The sequence below is a fragment of the Streptopelia decaocto genome (genome assembly GCF_964273445.1).
Source record: "Streptopelia decaocto genome assembly, chromosome: 1".
Classification (NCBI taxonomy): Eukaryota; Metazoa; Chordata; class Aves; order Columbiformes; family Columbidae; genus Streptopelia; species Streptopelia decaocto.
In genome coordinates this window covers 68,014,230-68,030,488 of record NC_138663.1, presented here as the reverse complement: position 1 = coordinate 68,030,488, position 16,259 = coordinate 68,014,230, and the positions used below count along the sequence as shown (strand labels likewise).

The window sequence follows — 16,259 nt, the reverse complement described above, 5'->3', positions numbered from 1 at the left end:
ACCTCTCTGGGCAACCTGGGCCAGTGTTTCACCTTCCCCACTGTAAAAACTTTCTTCCTCATGTCTAGCCAGAATCTCCCCTCCTTTAATTTAAAACCATCACCCCTTGTCCTGTCGCAACAGGCCCCGCTACAAAGTCTGTCCTCACCTCTCTTATAGGCTCCTTTTAAGTACTGAAAGGCCACAATAAGGTCTTCCCGGAGCCTTCTATTCTCCATGCTGAACAACCCCAACTCTCTCAGCCTGTCCTCATAGAAGAGGTGTCCCATCCCTCTGATATCTTGCTGGTCTCCTCTGGGGCCTCTCCAACAGGTCCATGTCTTTCCTGTACTGAGGGCTCCAGAGCTGGATGCAATTCTCCAGGTGGGATCTCACCAGAGCAGACTAGAGGGGTGCTGGCCACGCTTCTTTTGATGAAGCCAAAGATACAATTCAGCTTCTGGGCTGCATATATCTTATGCTAGTCAAACTCTGAGGTCACATTATAAAGATCATCCTTTTTTTTAGTGTTCAAGGAGCAACACTATCAGGAAATGTTTTTTCACTAGTAATGTAGTGGACTATGCCCTACAGTTAGCCATTCTCATCAGGATGGAGTTAGACTATTAGTGTTTCTGGAAATACACATAGAAGCTTTAACACAATGTTAAGTATGTGTGAAAGAGTAAAAGCTCGCCAATATAGAAACATTTATCATCTCTATAGTGGGAACAACCTCGCTAAAGCCAACAGCAGCTGGCACTTGTCATTTCTGCTCAGGGTTAGTGATATATGATTCACGTGATCATCTGCTGCTGAGTAGAAGAGAATACTCTGGGTCAGTCTTTACAGGAAATGTGTTGAGGTTTTTCGTTTAGGTATGGGATTGCTCCAGTTTTGGGTGATAACTAGAAAAAATGATGGAGAAATTGTGGGTTGCTGTCCAGTTACTGAAAGCAGGGAAGGTTTCTATTATTACTGAATGTTTCTTTTCATTTGAAATGACAAATTATTTGACAATTCTGCTTTGCTAGAGGCAAACTGCTACTTTCAGCCTACTTTAAAAGTAATAAAAATTAGATAAACAAAGAATATGGTTTCCTCAAGGGAAGTTAATATTTCTGCATCCAGGCAGTGTCATGGTAGCTATGTTAAGGTGCACGGCTTGACTGATCTGCTGTTCCCTAAGTGCTCTCTGAGTTTCCCACTGCACATAGTCTCTTTGCAGTCAATGCATTGCTGCTTCAGAAGAGCATCTTTGTACGGGAAGCCACATGCATCTTGGTTCGTTTGTGTGCTTGTAGATGCCATGGTTAGTTCACAGAAGTACCTCTGTTCTCAGCTGTTCTGAAGCAGTAATAGGCTTCCTTACTGCCTGGCAAAATGAAGCTGCTCTGCTAGTGCCCAAGACAGCTAGTTATGTGCAGAGGCAGTGACAAAAGAAGCACCCAGGAGGCTTCCTGGGGTGCTATTGAGAACCTTCAGCCTGCTGGACGCAGCATGCTATCTCAGGGAGTCCTCTCTTAGTAATCAGCCCTACAATCTGCAGCTGCACTTACCCAGGACAATCAAGATGTCAGGCTAAAACAAGCATTAGGTGTCCACAAGTGGAAGATGTAGTCATTATAGAGCAACAGTTCCCACTGCTTCCATACTGGCTTTCACAGAGGCAAGAACAAACACAAACCTCATTGATTCATGTCCCAGGACAACAGCTCAATTCATAAGCAGTGCTGGGAGGAAGAAAAAGAGCTGGATTCGATATGCAAAGGATAACAGGAGAGGAAAATAAATACTAGCTGTGGGGACAAAGTTTCCAAAATACAATCCCCTTGAGAGGTGGCAGAATTAGGTCTCCAGTTCAAGCTTCATGTAACTTTTGGCACTTTCTGTGATAACATAAATGTTACCAAATTGTAAATGCATAGATGAGAAAACAGACAGTCTCGTAGATTTCTGTTCTGCTCTTTCCTATCACTCTTCTAACTCTTAATCTATACCTCAAAATCATAATTGCCTTCATACATTCTTAACTAACTGTCTGAGGGGACAAACTTCTCTCTTCTTTCCATCCAACCTCCCACATTTATCATTATGTTTTATTATGTTTTATTTTATCCCTTATTCTTGAAGCTTGAGGTCAGTAGTTTTTATTGAAAACCAGGAATATATATGTGTTTCTGACAGGACAAGGAAACGAGAGATAAATCTGTCCATTGCAGGAATTGTTATCCTGTGTATTCAAGTAATCTTAAGGTTTGATTCTGCCAGTGTATTTTTCAATTTACATACTATATAGAAAAGGAATTTTCAGCATGACTAAAGGAAGCAGCTAAAAGTTTGGGAATGCAAATGTTTTAATAACTTCTTTGATATCTAGAAAAATATTATTACTTTGTACAGATGATTATTCTAAATACAGCAGGAAAATTAAGAGAAAAAAAAATTGCAAATCACTTGTTTAGGAACCAAGCACAAAATAAATTCATGCCACTCTGTTTTTTTACTATGCTAGTGTCACATGCGGTCTTTAAAATATCATTTATATTACAATTAATAGGAAATTAGTACCAGATATTGAAATCGAGATTAAGAATTAAAATGATTAATTGTTGTGGATTATGATCATCTGAATTATAACAAAAGTAACAACAACTTTTTTTTAGAGAATTCCATTTTGAATACAGTATTAATTGTTCAAATACTTGTTATTTTAACCGTGGAAATTGATGACATTCCAGTAACAATAAAAGTATATAATTTTTTTTGTTCCAATAAAGTTTACATAGCTTTTTGCAAGAATCCATTTTTAATTGTTCTTTTAAGACTTTGTTTGAATTGCAAAGCTTCAACAACCAAAGGAAAAGAAAAAGAAACAATCATCAGTAATAAAAATGGCCTAGAGTTCATTTGCAATTGAAAAAAGATACAAAACCGACACCTTATTTCACATATCAGCTCCCTATAAGCTTTTCATTCTTGCTGGCATATGAAATCAGTGAAGATATTGGATTATAGGAAGGAGATTATGCAAATTCTTACACTGTCAGTGAATAATTTTTCCCATTCAGTTTAGAATTATAAGTGGTGATATGTGAGAAGACACTACCCCGAACACAGAAAGATATCTGCCTAACTTCACTAAATTTGGAGAGGTTTCTGGCTAAAAGTTTTCTCTTCAGTTGAATTTACTAGAAACAACTGGGAAAATTAAAAGGAGTAAGAAACAGCAAAGTTTTCTCCTGCAACAGTGGCTCTAAAAATTTGATCAGACTAATCGATGCTCCCCTACAAGGGCTCAGACTTCTCCTCATATCCCTCCGCTATTTATCCATATTGTGAGTAGGGAGCCCAGCCCTTGTAGAAATGCTGCCACTTCTTCTACAGGTGTAAGTGTTAAAATGAGAGCACTGGTGTCAAGTGGGTCAAATAATAGAATAAGGACTATTTTTTTAATCTGAATTTGCCAGCCTCTGGACTGATTTCCCAAGAGCCCATAAAGCAGGCCGTGTAGACAGATCCTTTGTAAGCTAATGGCAAAAATGATTAGCACGACCATTCAGGTGTGGTTGCTAATGTGGGGTGAGAATTACGCTATTTGAAGAACCTGTATTCTGTAGTGTAGCTAAAAAAGCCCAAGTTCTTCTAAATAGCTGACATACACATTTGAGGTTGTTTTTTATTGTTTTATTAGTCTTATTTTGTTCTAACATTGCTGTACCAGAAAGTGGATTGGATAGTGAGGTAAACTGGGAGCCATAAAAATAACTGAAGTTGGTATAGCGCTTAACATCGTTCCAGTTCCTTAGTTCTGTACAATGGCTACGGCACACAAAAGGGAAATAAATTAAAAAGAGATACACAGTACCAAAAATGCTTCCTTTTGCTTTAGGGCAGCTGTACTTGATAATGTTTTTTCTTCACTCTGTATTGGAAATCGGTGGGGGTAGAATCAGTACAAACATATGTAAAGTTAGCTGTTAATTGAAATCTACATTTAATTTAAGAAGAAAAATAAAAACTCAAAATAGAGATAAAATTTCATGGGAGTTACCTAAGTAACGTGCAATTCCAGTTGAATATATGAAACACGTAAGACAATCTGAAGCATAGTTAAAAATTTGCATGAATGCCAACATCTGGGTCCAGGCTTATGTCTTCTGAACCATGTGTTGTTTTGAAGTGGATTGTAATACAGATGTGATTCTTGGGGACAGTCTGTGTCTTGGCTTCCTCAGATTTGCTTGTGTTGAAGGGCTCCTGACAGATAAGTTGCATGAATTCAGTTATCTAGTGTATTATAAAGTGAGAGAAATATTCATTTTCTAGAGCACAGGGATTCTGAAGTAAATTAAATCCTGCTTTTAAATCTCAGTTAAAATCAATAATGCTTAAGAATCCAGGGCATTTGAAAATATTACTCGTGATAATCAATGTGGTAGACAAAGACTACAGTGAGAAGTTTAAATGCTGAGTCTTGCTTTGTTCATTATCTAGGTCTGAAGCTGTGTTTTCAGCTCCAAATTCATGACCCTGTAGTGCTCAAGTCAACAAAAAAGTGTGTGTGTGACAATGGGATACTCCAGATATTTTACGCAGTCTCTGATGCTACCATAAATATATATGCGTAATTTTAATCTTAATCCTTTAAAAAATTTAAAAATTCATAAATCTTGCACTTAACCCTGTGTCATTGAATTCCAAAGAATATTTATTTTAATGATGCATTTTTTTATCTTAATCCTGAGTTGCCCTATGATCTCTAGAGCTCCTAAGAAAATGTACTTGGTTCACACAAGTATGAAGAAAGACCACCAGTCTTGATAGTTACTTAAAGTAGAAACCGAGTAAAAGTACTAAGACTTTCTATTCCTTAGTAACCAAAAAGATAGTCTACCAAACATCAGATGCCACAACTAGTACAAAATTACATTAAAAAGATAAAATCATCAGAGTTGTTTCAAAGGATTCTGAAAGGACTTGTATTTTAATTTGATTTGAGGAATATGGGAACTCCTAGTCTGTAGTGGCAATATAGGACAGCCAGTCATTGCCACCAGAAGGAAAGTTAAGTGATATCTGCGTACTAGCACATGGTAGCTACTAATTTTCTTTCTAGCCCTTTGATCTTACAATGTGTGACTCACAATTGTCTTTGATATAGACAAGAGTGTTTATTTGAAATAGTATCTATTCTAGTGTACTGCAGAATTTACCTGTTGAAATAGTGCATAGAGCAACATCAGTGCTTTTCCACAAAATGAAAATCAGACATTTCAGGGCAGCACGAGCCACATTTTTTTTGAGTTAGAGGTGGTAGGTGTCAGAAAATGACTGCATAAACAGTGGAGCAGTAGAGAGGCTTTTCCTAATCCTAAAACCATCTCTTTCCACTTCAGAGAAGACAGTACACAAGTCACAGACATCTGGTAACTTCAATACATCTGCCCTTTGGACAGTCTGCTGTGCAGAGTGAAAAAAATCCTCTCATTTGCTGTTGAAACATTTATTTTTGCATTAAGGCATCTTGCAGGAGATTTTCCAAGCTGTTTTTTCAATATAATTTCAATACATGGTGTTCAGAAGGGAAAGAAAAAAGACTGAGGATTAGCCCCAAACCACTGCCATTTTATTAAGTGCTGATGCCTTTCTCTGGTCTTCAGAAAAGTAGGGTAGAGCAATCACTACATGGAGTTTTGCAAGTGTTTCGAGCAATGTTTCTTTTAAAGTATTTCAGTCATGGGAAATAGTCCTGTCTGTCTTTTCATTCATCATTTGAGCTCACCCAAACCTTTGAGTGTCTATCCAATTTCTCTTCAAAAAGAAATAATAGAATACTCAAGTTCATACTCCCATCTTGCAAAAATGATTTTTTCTCTATTCGCCTACACAAGTCATGTCTGAAGAACAAAGAATTAGTCCCTTTTATGAGCTGCCCACTGTGGTTTTTATCTAACTCATCTTCATCACCTCTCTCAACATAGACCTTAAACTTTGAAGCACTGGATAGGGGAGGAGGACTATAATCTAGCTCCTTTTCAAACAAAAGAGTGAGATCTCTTTCACATGTGGACATGAAAAACAATGATCAAACTCTGAATTCAGAAACTAATGCTAGCAACAGAAGCTATGCTTAAAACAGATTTCAGATATGGCCAAAACTAAAAGATAACAGAGGCTATTTGCTGCTTTAACAAATGAGTGACAAGAATACCACTTCATTTGTTCAAGTTTTATTTATACTTTCTAAATAATAAAAGTATGTTTGTTAATGTGCTCTGTGGCACGAAATTCTGTGCTCAGTGTTTCAAGTAAGGGGTTGGGCTAAGGAGATGTCAAATAGCTGTATTTATCCTATGTGGACTGAATAAGCTAAATCATTTAGAAATCCTGAGAAATCTGAAATGCTGACAAGCATGAAATTTGCCCACAGTGCATGTTCACATGCTTATCAATCTGTTAATTCTCTGAACAGAATCCCAGCAAAATGACTGAACATGTGAATTGACTGGCTTACACAAAAGTCAATATTTTATTAACAGTGCAACAGATAATTTAAAGCTATTCCAAAAGTGCATTCTTCGATCTAGAGTCTACAATGCAGGAAAACAAACAAACAAACAAAACCCCTGAAGCATGTGACTAAGTCTATCTTTACTCAAGAAAGATCTGAAGTACCTATTTCAATTTAGACAGAGTGTTAACCCAAAGGAAGTCAATAAAATTGTTCATATAAAGAGATGAAAAATGTGAACAAGAAGCCCCAGTTTGTCTCAGAACTATAAGCAATGTATTTGTTGACTACACAGCAATCATTATTTTAGTATGTACTGTTTAAAAATACGTCATGTTTGCTTTCTCATGCTAGAAAAGATGTACCATAAATCCAGCGGTTCTCAAACAAATTTGTACTCTTGGGGTAGCTGTAGGTTTAACAGATAAGATATTAAAGCTGGGATATTAAAAATAAGCTTTTTAGTAGTAGTCAAAGGAAGTCCTTTGAGATCACATGAGAGTGCTTGAGAATGGCTGCCTTACAGAAGTGACTTTCTTACATGCTCTTTAGAAGCTCATACTTAAAAATCCTGAGTTATTCTTAATGAGCAATTTTCTTTGCACTTTTTTGGGCTACATTTTTAAAACCTTAGAAGAACAGATATTATGAATTTGTAACACACCTAGCATCTCATAATTTAATCTTTGGTGGTATTAGGATAAGAATATAACTGTGAGGAAAGAAAAACCAAGAATTGATGGAATCTCCCTTAGATCACATTTCTCAAGTGTTGTAGCATCTGAACTGTATAGCAACCTCATATTGCACTAATTTAAAGAACATTATGTCAACATAGAAACTGTCCTTCAGGATTATTAAGATGGACCTTATGCATCTCTTTAGTTTGGAGAAGAGGAGACTGAGGGGTGACCTTATTAATGTTTATAAATATATAAAGGGTGAATGCCACGAGGATGGAGCCAGGCTCTTCTCAGTGGCAAACAGTGACAGGACAAGGGGTAATGGGATCAAGCTGGAACACAAAAGGTTCCACTTAAATCTGAGAAAAAACTTCTTCTTGGTGAGGGTGCCAGAGCACTGGAACAGGCTGCCCAGGGGCGTTGTGGAGTCTCCTTCCCTGAAGACATTCAAAACCCGCCTGGACATGTTCCTGTGCGACCTCACCTAGGCGTTCCTGCTCCAGCAGCGGGATTGGACTAGATGATCTTTTGAGGTCCCTTCCAATCCCAAACATACTGTGATACTGTGATCTTTCTGAGTATATTATCCTCCAAAAAGTTGCCCTTGAGCCAGGAAAGTTATAGGTGCTACTCCTTTACTTAGCTTTTTCTAAAACAGAGCAACCCTTCAAAGAACAGTAACAGCAATAAAGCTAGCAACTTTTACAAGCACATTTGTCTTTTCAAAGCACTTAGACAATACAAACTTTTCATACACATACACATGTGCAGAAATAAATCTCATACGTACATTCTGTTGGCTAAAAATGACATAAATGTGTGTGATCTAAATATTCCACCATATTTTTTTCTACTGGGGAAGATGAAGTCTGAGTCTTTTCACCATCAGAATTTGATATTCTACATTGAGGACCTGTTCATTTATGTGAATTCAACACAAACATATCGGGAATCCAGGAAGTTTTGGTTCTGCTTTTGTTTTATTTTTTTTTTTTTCAGTTTAGTAATTCTAGATCCTGTCACAAAAATATTATCCTGTTTGTATTCTTTCTGTGTTTTATAGAAATATTTTCTGAAAATTGTTTGTGACCTCCTTGAAAGCATATGAGGCTGCAAAAGAAGTCTCACTATGTAAAAAAACAAAACAAAAAAAAATCCAAAACAAAACAAAAAACAAAACGAAACTTTTGAATTATCTGAACTGAATTGTTGGTAATACGGTCGAATTTTAATCATTGCTTTTCTTTTTTCAGGAAAGCATAGATTTGGGTGAGATCATGTTTTCCCTCTGTTATTTGCCTACTGCTGGGAGAATGACTTTAACAGTCATCAAATGCAGGAATCTCAAAGCAATGGATATAACTGGTGCATCAGGTGAATCTACTTCTTTTTTTAAATAACAAGGTGGTCTATCCATGAAGGGGGCAAATAACTCCTTGTTTTTTGTGTGCTTAGCATGGTTGAGAAATGGAAGTAGCAGAACAATGAGTACAGACCTTGTTCAGATCTGCTGACTATCTTTGGTCTAGCAGTTCAGTATGCCTATGCCTTTCCTTTGTATTGAAAGCGTATTGAAAGCAGTGTTTGCCAGGGTCACTGAAATATTTGTAATTTTTTGTCTTATCAATGTGACATCCCTACAAAAAATATTGCTCTTATGTTACACATCTGAATGATGTTGAGTCCAAATGCCCACAACTGATTATCTGTTACTCAGATCCATATGTCAAAGTGTCTCTCATGTGTGAGGGCCGAAGACTGAAAAAGCGGAAAACAACCACAAAAAAGAACACGCTAAATCCTGTTTATAATGAGGCCATCATCTTTGATATCCCTCCAGAGAATGTGGACCAGGTCAGCCTCTCCATTGCAGTGATGGATTACGATAGGTAAGCACAGCTTGCTTCTGAAACCTTAATCTTCATTGAGAGGTTACCTGATCATTGAAAGGCTCTGTTTTCTGCTTCCCTGAACTTTCAAGTTGGTTTATTGTTACAAAAGATAAAGCCTTTGGATATTTTCTTGTAGAGGTTTCCACACCTTTAAGAGCTCAGACCATTTTATTTGCATCGTAAATAACTGTGATAAGGAAGAAACAATCTTCTTGTGGGCCACTAGCATTGGTATACATTTCTGTCCCCATCTGGTGGCCAGATTGTGTAAAAGCTTATAAATCAGTTATGTCTCAGTTAAAAAAAAATAACCCTTACAATTCTAATTTCTATTTAAATGACAGATATTTGAAATGAAAGAAAATTTGGATGACTAAAAAATAATGAAATGCTAATTACCTCACTGAATTAAGTAATAATTAATCCTTTGGTTGACTTAATAAAGAAGCGTTGTAACCTTTGGGTTCAGTGCTCACTGGTAACACATCTGAGCCTCAATTACCTGTGTCTTCACCGATAACTGACAGGAAGAGACTTCTGCTTAGAGTAGCTCAAGGACTGCAGGTTAAACTAGACAGTGAATTGCAGAATCATGCCTGAGCCAAGTCAGCTTTGTTCAAGTGCTATTAGTAATGGGCTCCTGAGACTGCAGGGCAAATAAACAGTGCAAGTCCATTTTAGTAACATGAGCTTTCAGATTATTTTTCCTTGCATGAGATTTCTGGTCGTCCTTCAGCTTCTGTCAGGAAGACTTTCTCAGTCAGATGTGAAAGGGACATGGTGATGCTGTTAGGGGGAGAAAGACACAGCAGCTTGCATACTGTCAATCCTCTTCAGCTGCTCTTTTCAAAGTATTTTCTAACAGGAAACATTATTCTGAGGTCCATATAGATAAGGTACAGAAAATTAGTTTCTGGAGCCCTTTAACAACTCTATGATGCTGCCAGGAGTATGAAGTATTAAGGTATAGCCTATTATGGTTATACCACTCTCTTCCACATTGTTGGCCGAAGTTCCAATGACCACAAGAATTAGAGCTGGGAAATATAGTGTGAAATGACATCTGAAGCACTTGGAACAGGAAAAGTACTCCCCACCATCTTCACCTTCTGCTTGCACAAAATATAAACATTTTCCTTCTAGATTATTTGGTGTATTATGATCTTTTTCTGTTCTTGTGCCATTTGGGTTGTAACCTTTTAATGGCAAGGGTTGTGTCTCTATCACTATTTTTATAACTGCCAGAAGCACTCTAGTAGTGGATGGAGGTTTTTGATGCTACCATTACAGAATATAATATTACTGTACTACCACTAAAACTAATATCTGTAATAAACAATGTGAAAACTTTTGGCATGTATTCTGTGCTGCACTAAACCAGTAAACTGAATTATACATCAGATGTTATTAAAACTATTTTTATTTTAAAAAATTCTGCCTCTTTGCAATTCTCAGAGTAGGGCACAATGAGGTCATTGGAGTATGTCGGACAGGAATTGATGCTGAAGGGCTTGGAAGAGATCATTGGAATGAAATGTTGGCTTACCCACGTAAACCTATAACTCACTGGCATCCACTAGTAGAGGTAAGAAGAAGCAAAATTATCTCCTCAGTATATTGAATGTTTTTGTCTTTCACTTCTGTGCTTCTGGGAATCATGAAAATCCATGCAGCATCTGTGGAGCAGCTATAAGATCCTTAGCACAACCTAAATCTAGTTGCATGGGTCTATTGATTACTTAATTGCATCACTTCAAAAGTTTCCATGATGTCCCAACAGCATTGTACTGCTAAACAATCAACACATTTGAAATTTCCAGAGATTGTGATAAGGAGCTTACATCCACTTAGTAAAGATAATTTGCAAGTATTTCAAAAGCAATCATTTCCTATTGAAAATCTTTAACATGATCCGTTATGTTGCTGAAACATTAATCTGAAACTGGTGTGCTAATTAGGCTAAGTTTAAGCAACATATCAACAACTATCTCCAGAGCTACTCAAGCAGACACTTACTGGAAGCTTATTCAAATGCACAGGTAATTATACCTACAAGTTCCTGGGCTTGAACTCCCTCTTCAACCTGCTGTGGTCACATCTTGGTTTTCTGTATACAAAATGCTCACAGCTTTGGGTTCAGAAAGATTCATATTGAAGCCTCAAGAAATAGCAGACCCTTCTTTGGGACAGAGAGGACACATCCTTTAGCCCTCCCCAAACCCGACCTCTGTAGAAAAATAAGTTGCTGTTTGAGGCATCATGGGCCATTTAGTTTCCCTCTGTGTGTAGTACACGGTTGCACAGCATCTCCAATGACAGGTAGAAAAAGCCTAATAGCAAGGCTAAAACCCATAGAGAAGATAGTGAAGGCAGAGAAACAGAGTCAGTGCAACAGAGAAATCTCTTTTCAGAGGTTCATGACTTTATCTGGATTGTGTATCAGCCCTGATTGGCAAAATAAACCCACTCCAGTGGAACAAGTCAGAGGCATTTTTAGGAGCAAACTTTAGGAATTTTCTTTTCATTATTAGTTCTGCCAGAGACTTTGATCCAGAAAGGTCTAGGTATGATTCATGTTCTTCTTTCAGAGAGTCTCTTGTCCTCTGAAATGAGTGTGATGAATGGTCAGATATGATGATGTTTGTAAAAACAACACTTTTCTTGCAGTTACCTGGCCGAGCAACCAGTTTTGATAGCCAGGGATCTTGTTCGTCACCGAAACCACCGCTTACGCCATAGGGAACAGAAGTGGATTCATCGTGTTCAGTGTCCAAAGCTCCTAGTAACTCACGTCTACATAAACAGAAGGTTTGGCTTCCGCAGATGAACTGTATCCATATTTTTTATTAAAATACATTTTTCCTATTCCAGATCATATATTACAGTTTGTAATAATTTCTTAATGTGTGAATGAAATTGACTTGAGCCAAATATAACCCTTCCTTATACAAATTCATTCACCTGTTTTCATGCTGGCATATATCCCGTATCATATCCAAGCAGTGTTTTTATATGACCTATATCTTTGTATAGACAAAGAAATCAGAAAGAAAAAATCCCTTAAGCAATTCAAAACCACTGCAGCTTGTAATTCCTGATTCTTTCTAGGGAGAACAAATAGTCATTTCTAGCTCTTGTAGTAAACTTCTTCTAAATTGCACTAAATCCTGTACAACTTCTCAACACTTCTAACTGAATGTTGCATGAAAACAAAACAAAACAAAACCAAGCCAAAACAAAACAAAACAAAAAAAAAAAACCAAAACAAAAACAAATGTTGTCATGTTCTGAGTATTTGGAAAGTCAGTTCATCTCTTGAGCAGGGAGGAAGGGATGATTGAAACCCCACTGAAGCCAATGAGAAGGACCCTACTGGCTTCACTGGGTTTTAGTTCAGCCTTTATGGAACAGGTCTCACAACTGGAGGTATGCAGTTGTAATCTTCCAGCAATGAAGACACCAGCTTCACCCACAGGAACTCATTAGCTTGTCCAGCAAAATGACCAGAAATGTGTGTCCAGGCAGGTGGCTTTACTCAACAGTTGTTTTGCTTCAGCTACCCACCAGCTAATGAAGACCCAGCTTGGATGTCTCTTGGGTGTCTAAGTTTATCGCTTGGGTGGAATAGTTTCTGGTTCCTGGATGGATGCCTCTAGAATTATATTCTAAATATGAATTTAATATATGTTTTTTGATAATATATGGAGAGACAAATTGAAATGTAACAAGTATATAAACTAGTAAGCTCATTTATTAGAATACATAATGACAACAAAGGCAAAAAAGTATAGGTTAAAGTGAACTGTTTTAAAACTACATATTATTTTGTGGATTTAGCTCTTTTCAACACTGCAGTTTACTTCAATGGGATAGTTATTTTCTTTTTTAAGTTTTTGGTTTGTTTTGGCTTGGTTTTGTTGTGGTTTTTTTTTTTTTTTTCTTTCTATGAAAAGCATAGCAAAGAGTGCATGATTGGGACTGAGATTGTGAAAGCTGAACTGTAAGTTGAAAAAGGTGGAACGGTGGTTCTTTTTATATCTTTGTAACGTATAAAGAAAACTGAGAAGATACTATTTTCCAAAAATGTATTTTTACAGAAGAAAAGTGTTGTACATGAGAAAAATGCCAATGGAAGATCTGTTTAAAATAATGGAAGAATTTGTGAGATTTAATCTAGTTATGAAGGGAAAAGTCAGGTTAGGCAGACTTCTGAAGAACAATTTTGACTTGGTTAGTTTGGCCTGGTTGACACAGAATACGTTTATGAATATCCAGTCCCTTCATTCCACTAACCAGTCTCTAAGACAGTCAAATATGCCTTGAAGTGTCTTAACTGCTCCAGGAAATTTAGGAAGGCTGGTTTTAACATTACAGGTATTTCTAAGGCAAAAAAAAGGAGGCAGGCTTTATACCTTGCCTTCTATGTCTACAAACACATCAAGCAAGCAAGCAATGAATCTTTCAGACATACTCTACAAATTGGGGAAAAGAAGAAAAATAAAAGGCTCCAGCCCAAGTTTTTGCATGCCTGTTCCAGGTTGTTCTTCATGGCCTCTAGATGGAAATAGTTTTTCCCAGAGAGGCTTGGTAATGCTGAACACTGACTCTTCCTGCTCAAGATTGTATTTTCATCACCATAAATACAGAACAGCCTTGCAGAATTTCATTCCTCCATTTGCTCTGGATGAATAATTTTTTAAATAGGAGAACAAGCTCTCCTCTGTGGAGTTTTTTTTCCTCCCATCATTGTTATCCTCATGAGATTCTGTGACCTAGGTCATTTTCATCATGATTCTGCAAGGTTGATATAAAAACAGATAAATATATATATGTGGAGATTGAAAAACTATTTTGTGTAGACATTTATCGTAATATAAATTATATCAGCAGTGGCCTTTGTGGCCTAGAAAATACTTTTTGTAATGTGGTACTGTAACAGTTAACTAAATATTCTTTGCACTTTTTTGCACCTAATATCCAAAAAGCTAACAATTTCATGATCAAATGTAGCATTAGTGTTCAGCAATGAGCATCTTTTTAACTATTTCATTATTCTCTATGAGTATCCTCTGTGTTTCATCATAAGTACTGAGGTATTTCAAGATTCATTTTCTTAAATTTAAATGGTTGTCAAACACCAAAGGAATAACAGCTCAGTTCATTCCCTCTTGTTGTGTTATTTTTGGTTTTGTTAATAACAATACTAAATGATTTCTGTGTCTAAACTTGACTTATGGGTGCTCTGCATCTAGGAAAAATCAGGCTACAAGATTATCAGGACATCTACCTTCAAAAATGATCCCCTGTTTAATTATTTTTAGTCCCTTATCAGTGATCAATAGAATTGATACAAAATACACTTTTTCCCCACTGCTTTCACAGCTATCATCTCATGAGACAGGGTATATATTTAGTATAACCAGCCCATTGGATTTAGAGCCTGGTTCACAAGTTAGTTTCTGAGTGTAGTCACAGAAGCACCGAATAAAAACTTAGCATAGTTTTAGTCAATGAATATGTTGCTTTATGTATCTCTTCATTAAGATATTTAGAATATGTTAATTTGGAGAAGTTGTAAACTCCCTGCTCACATCCTGAATATTTTTGTTGCTTATCCATATTTCTGCCGTATCATAAACATTAGCCTATTTTGAGTAAAATCAAATCTAGCAAATGGTTGGTGTAAAATATATTGTAGTAATTTTGCAACAGTTTGAAAAACTCACATTCCTAAGAGCCTGAGTTATTTTTATTGAAAAGATTTACTGGAAACAGTAATAGTACTTAATAAGAATTGTATTTTGGACTGCAGAGCTTTTTTATACTTTCACAAGAGTAAAACACAGAACTGTACAGAGAAAGTACATGATGGATTAAGTGGTTCCAGGGGAGCTGTTAAATTTTTGTATTTATTTTCAATAATGCACTGTAAAGTGAAAAACCCACATACAAATGTATCTAATGAGCCATTCTGGTCTTTTGGGTAAATAGTGTTTTCAAGCAATTGTTTCCCTTCCCCACATTAAATAAGTTTTCAGGGACCATTAGGTTTGCTCTAAGCAACCATAAAATTGTTATTAGGTCTATGCAAAATGTTAAGTAGGACCCTAAGCTGCAGGTAGATTTAGATTTCTAGAGGCACTGCAGACAGTAGCATAGGTGAACTCAGTAAGATTTTAGTCATGTGCTATACTCCATGATCTCAACTTTAGAACACTGCATTCTATACTTCTGCTGATATAACGCTTCCCCTCACACTCCCATCAAGCAACCATCTCTTTCCCCACCATCTATTGTCTATGCTGGGTTTCTATTCAAGCAGTGGAGTCCTGACCTTTACTTTTGTCTACAATGCTGAAAGCTGACTCCTAGCCTTAAAATACTAGTAATATGAAACCTGTGGGGTCCTGACCAAAAGGTGTAGGATAGATATTAATAAATCTCTCATATACATTCTACAAACAACTGTCAAGGAAGTAACTTTGCTTCCCTGCAGTCCCTTATGGTCACCAGACATTCAGAAATCAGTAATGCTGTTGGTTTTTTTGCATCTAGCTAGTATTAAAAGAACAATATACATATCTCGGGGATATGTATATTTGTCAGGGACAGAGAAAGTAGCTCAAACCAATAGTATAAAGCGAAACTTAGTATATCAGGGCAGAAGTTCCCTTGCAAAATTTCTTCTTCAATATCTGGAATTGTTTTGACTTCTTATGTTTAAATAACAGAACTACAATTTTTTCTCAAAGAATCACAACCACATTCAATATTTTTGAAGAAAACATTGAGCTAACATGGAATATTTTCATTCAGTTGATTTTTTCCAAGGTAAAAAGCAATTACTTCCCAATTTCCTTCTATGGATGCATTTTTTGAGCAATACTAAGAAAACTGTACATTTCCAAAAAAAGTCTTATTTGATTCATCCATTTCTTCTATTTTTCAGGTTTTTAATTGGTTTCAATGTAATAATTTTGAAAGTTTTTAACATTATGACACACAGCAAATACATGATAGTATAGTTCCAAGTTTATTTTTAATCAATTAACTGCTTGTATCTTAAAAACTTTTTTATGTACTAAATTTTTACTAGACTCAATTAATTTAACAAGCCTTATACATATGAAAGCATTTGACTATATTTTTAAAGTGTGTAATAATTTAAAAGGAGTTCTGCTGAAAATGTCA

General features: G+C 36.4%; 1 protein-coding gene across 2 annotated transcripts in view; it reads left to right on the top strand.

Moving 5' to 3' along the window:
- Positions 1-11,807, top strand: part of SYT10 (synaptotagmin 10) — a gene marked incomplete at both ends in the record, with an annotated part of 35,657 nt that extends 23,850 nt beyond the window's left edge. For both annotated transcript variants that reach the window (XM_082060407.1, XM_082060406.1), the window contains 4 exons: positions 8,430-8,550; positions 8,894-9,065; positions 10,524-10,653; positions 11,736-11,807. In XM_082060407.1, the coding sequence (XP_081916533.1) occupies positions 8,430-8,550; positions 8,894-9,065; positions 10,524-10,653; positions 11,736-11,807 (495 nt within the window). The remainder of the gene's footprint in view (positions 1-8,429; positions 8,551-8,893; positions 9,066-10,523; positions 10,654-11,735) is intronic.
- Between the last annotated feature and the right edge of the window lie 4,452 nt (positions 11,808-16,259).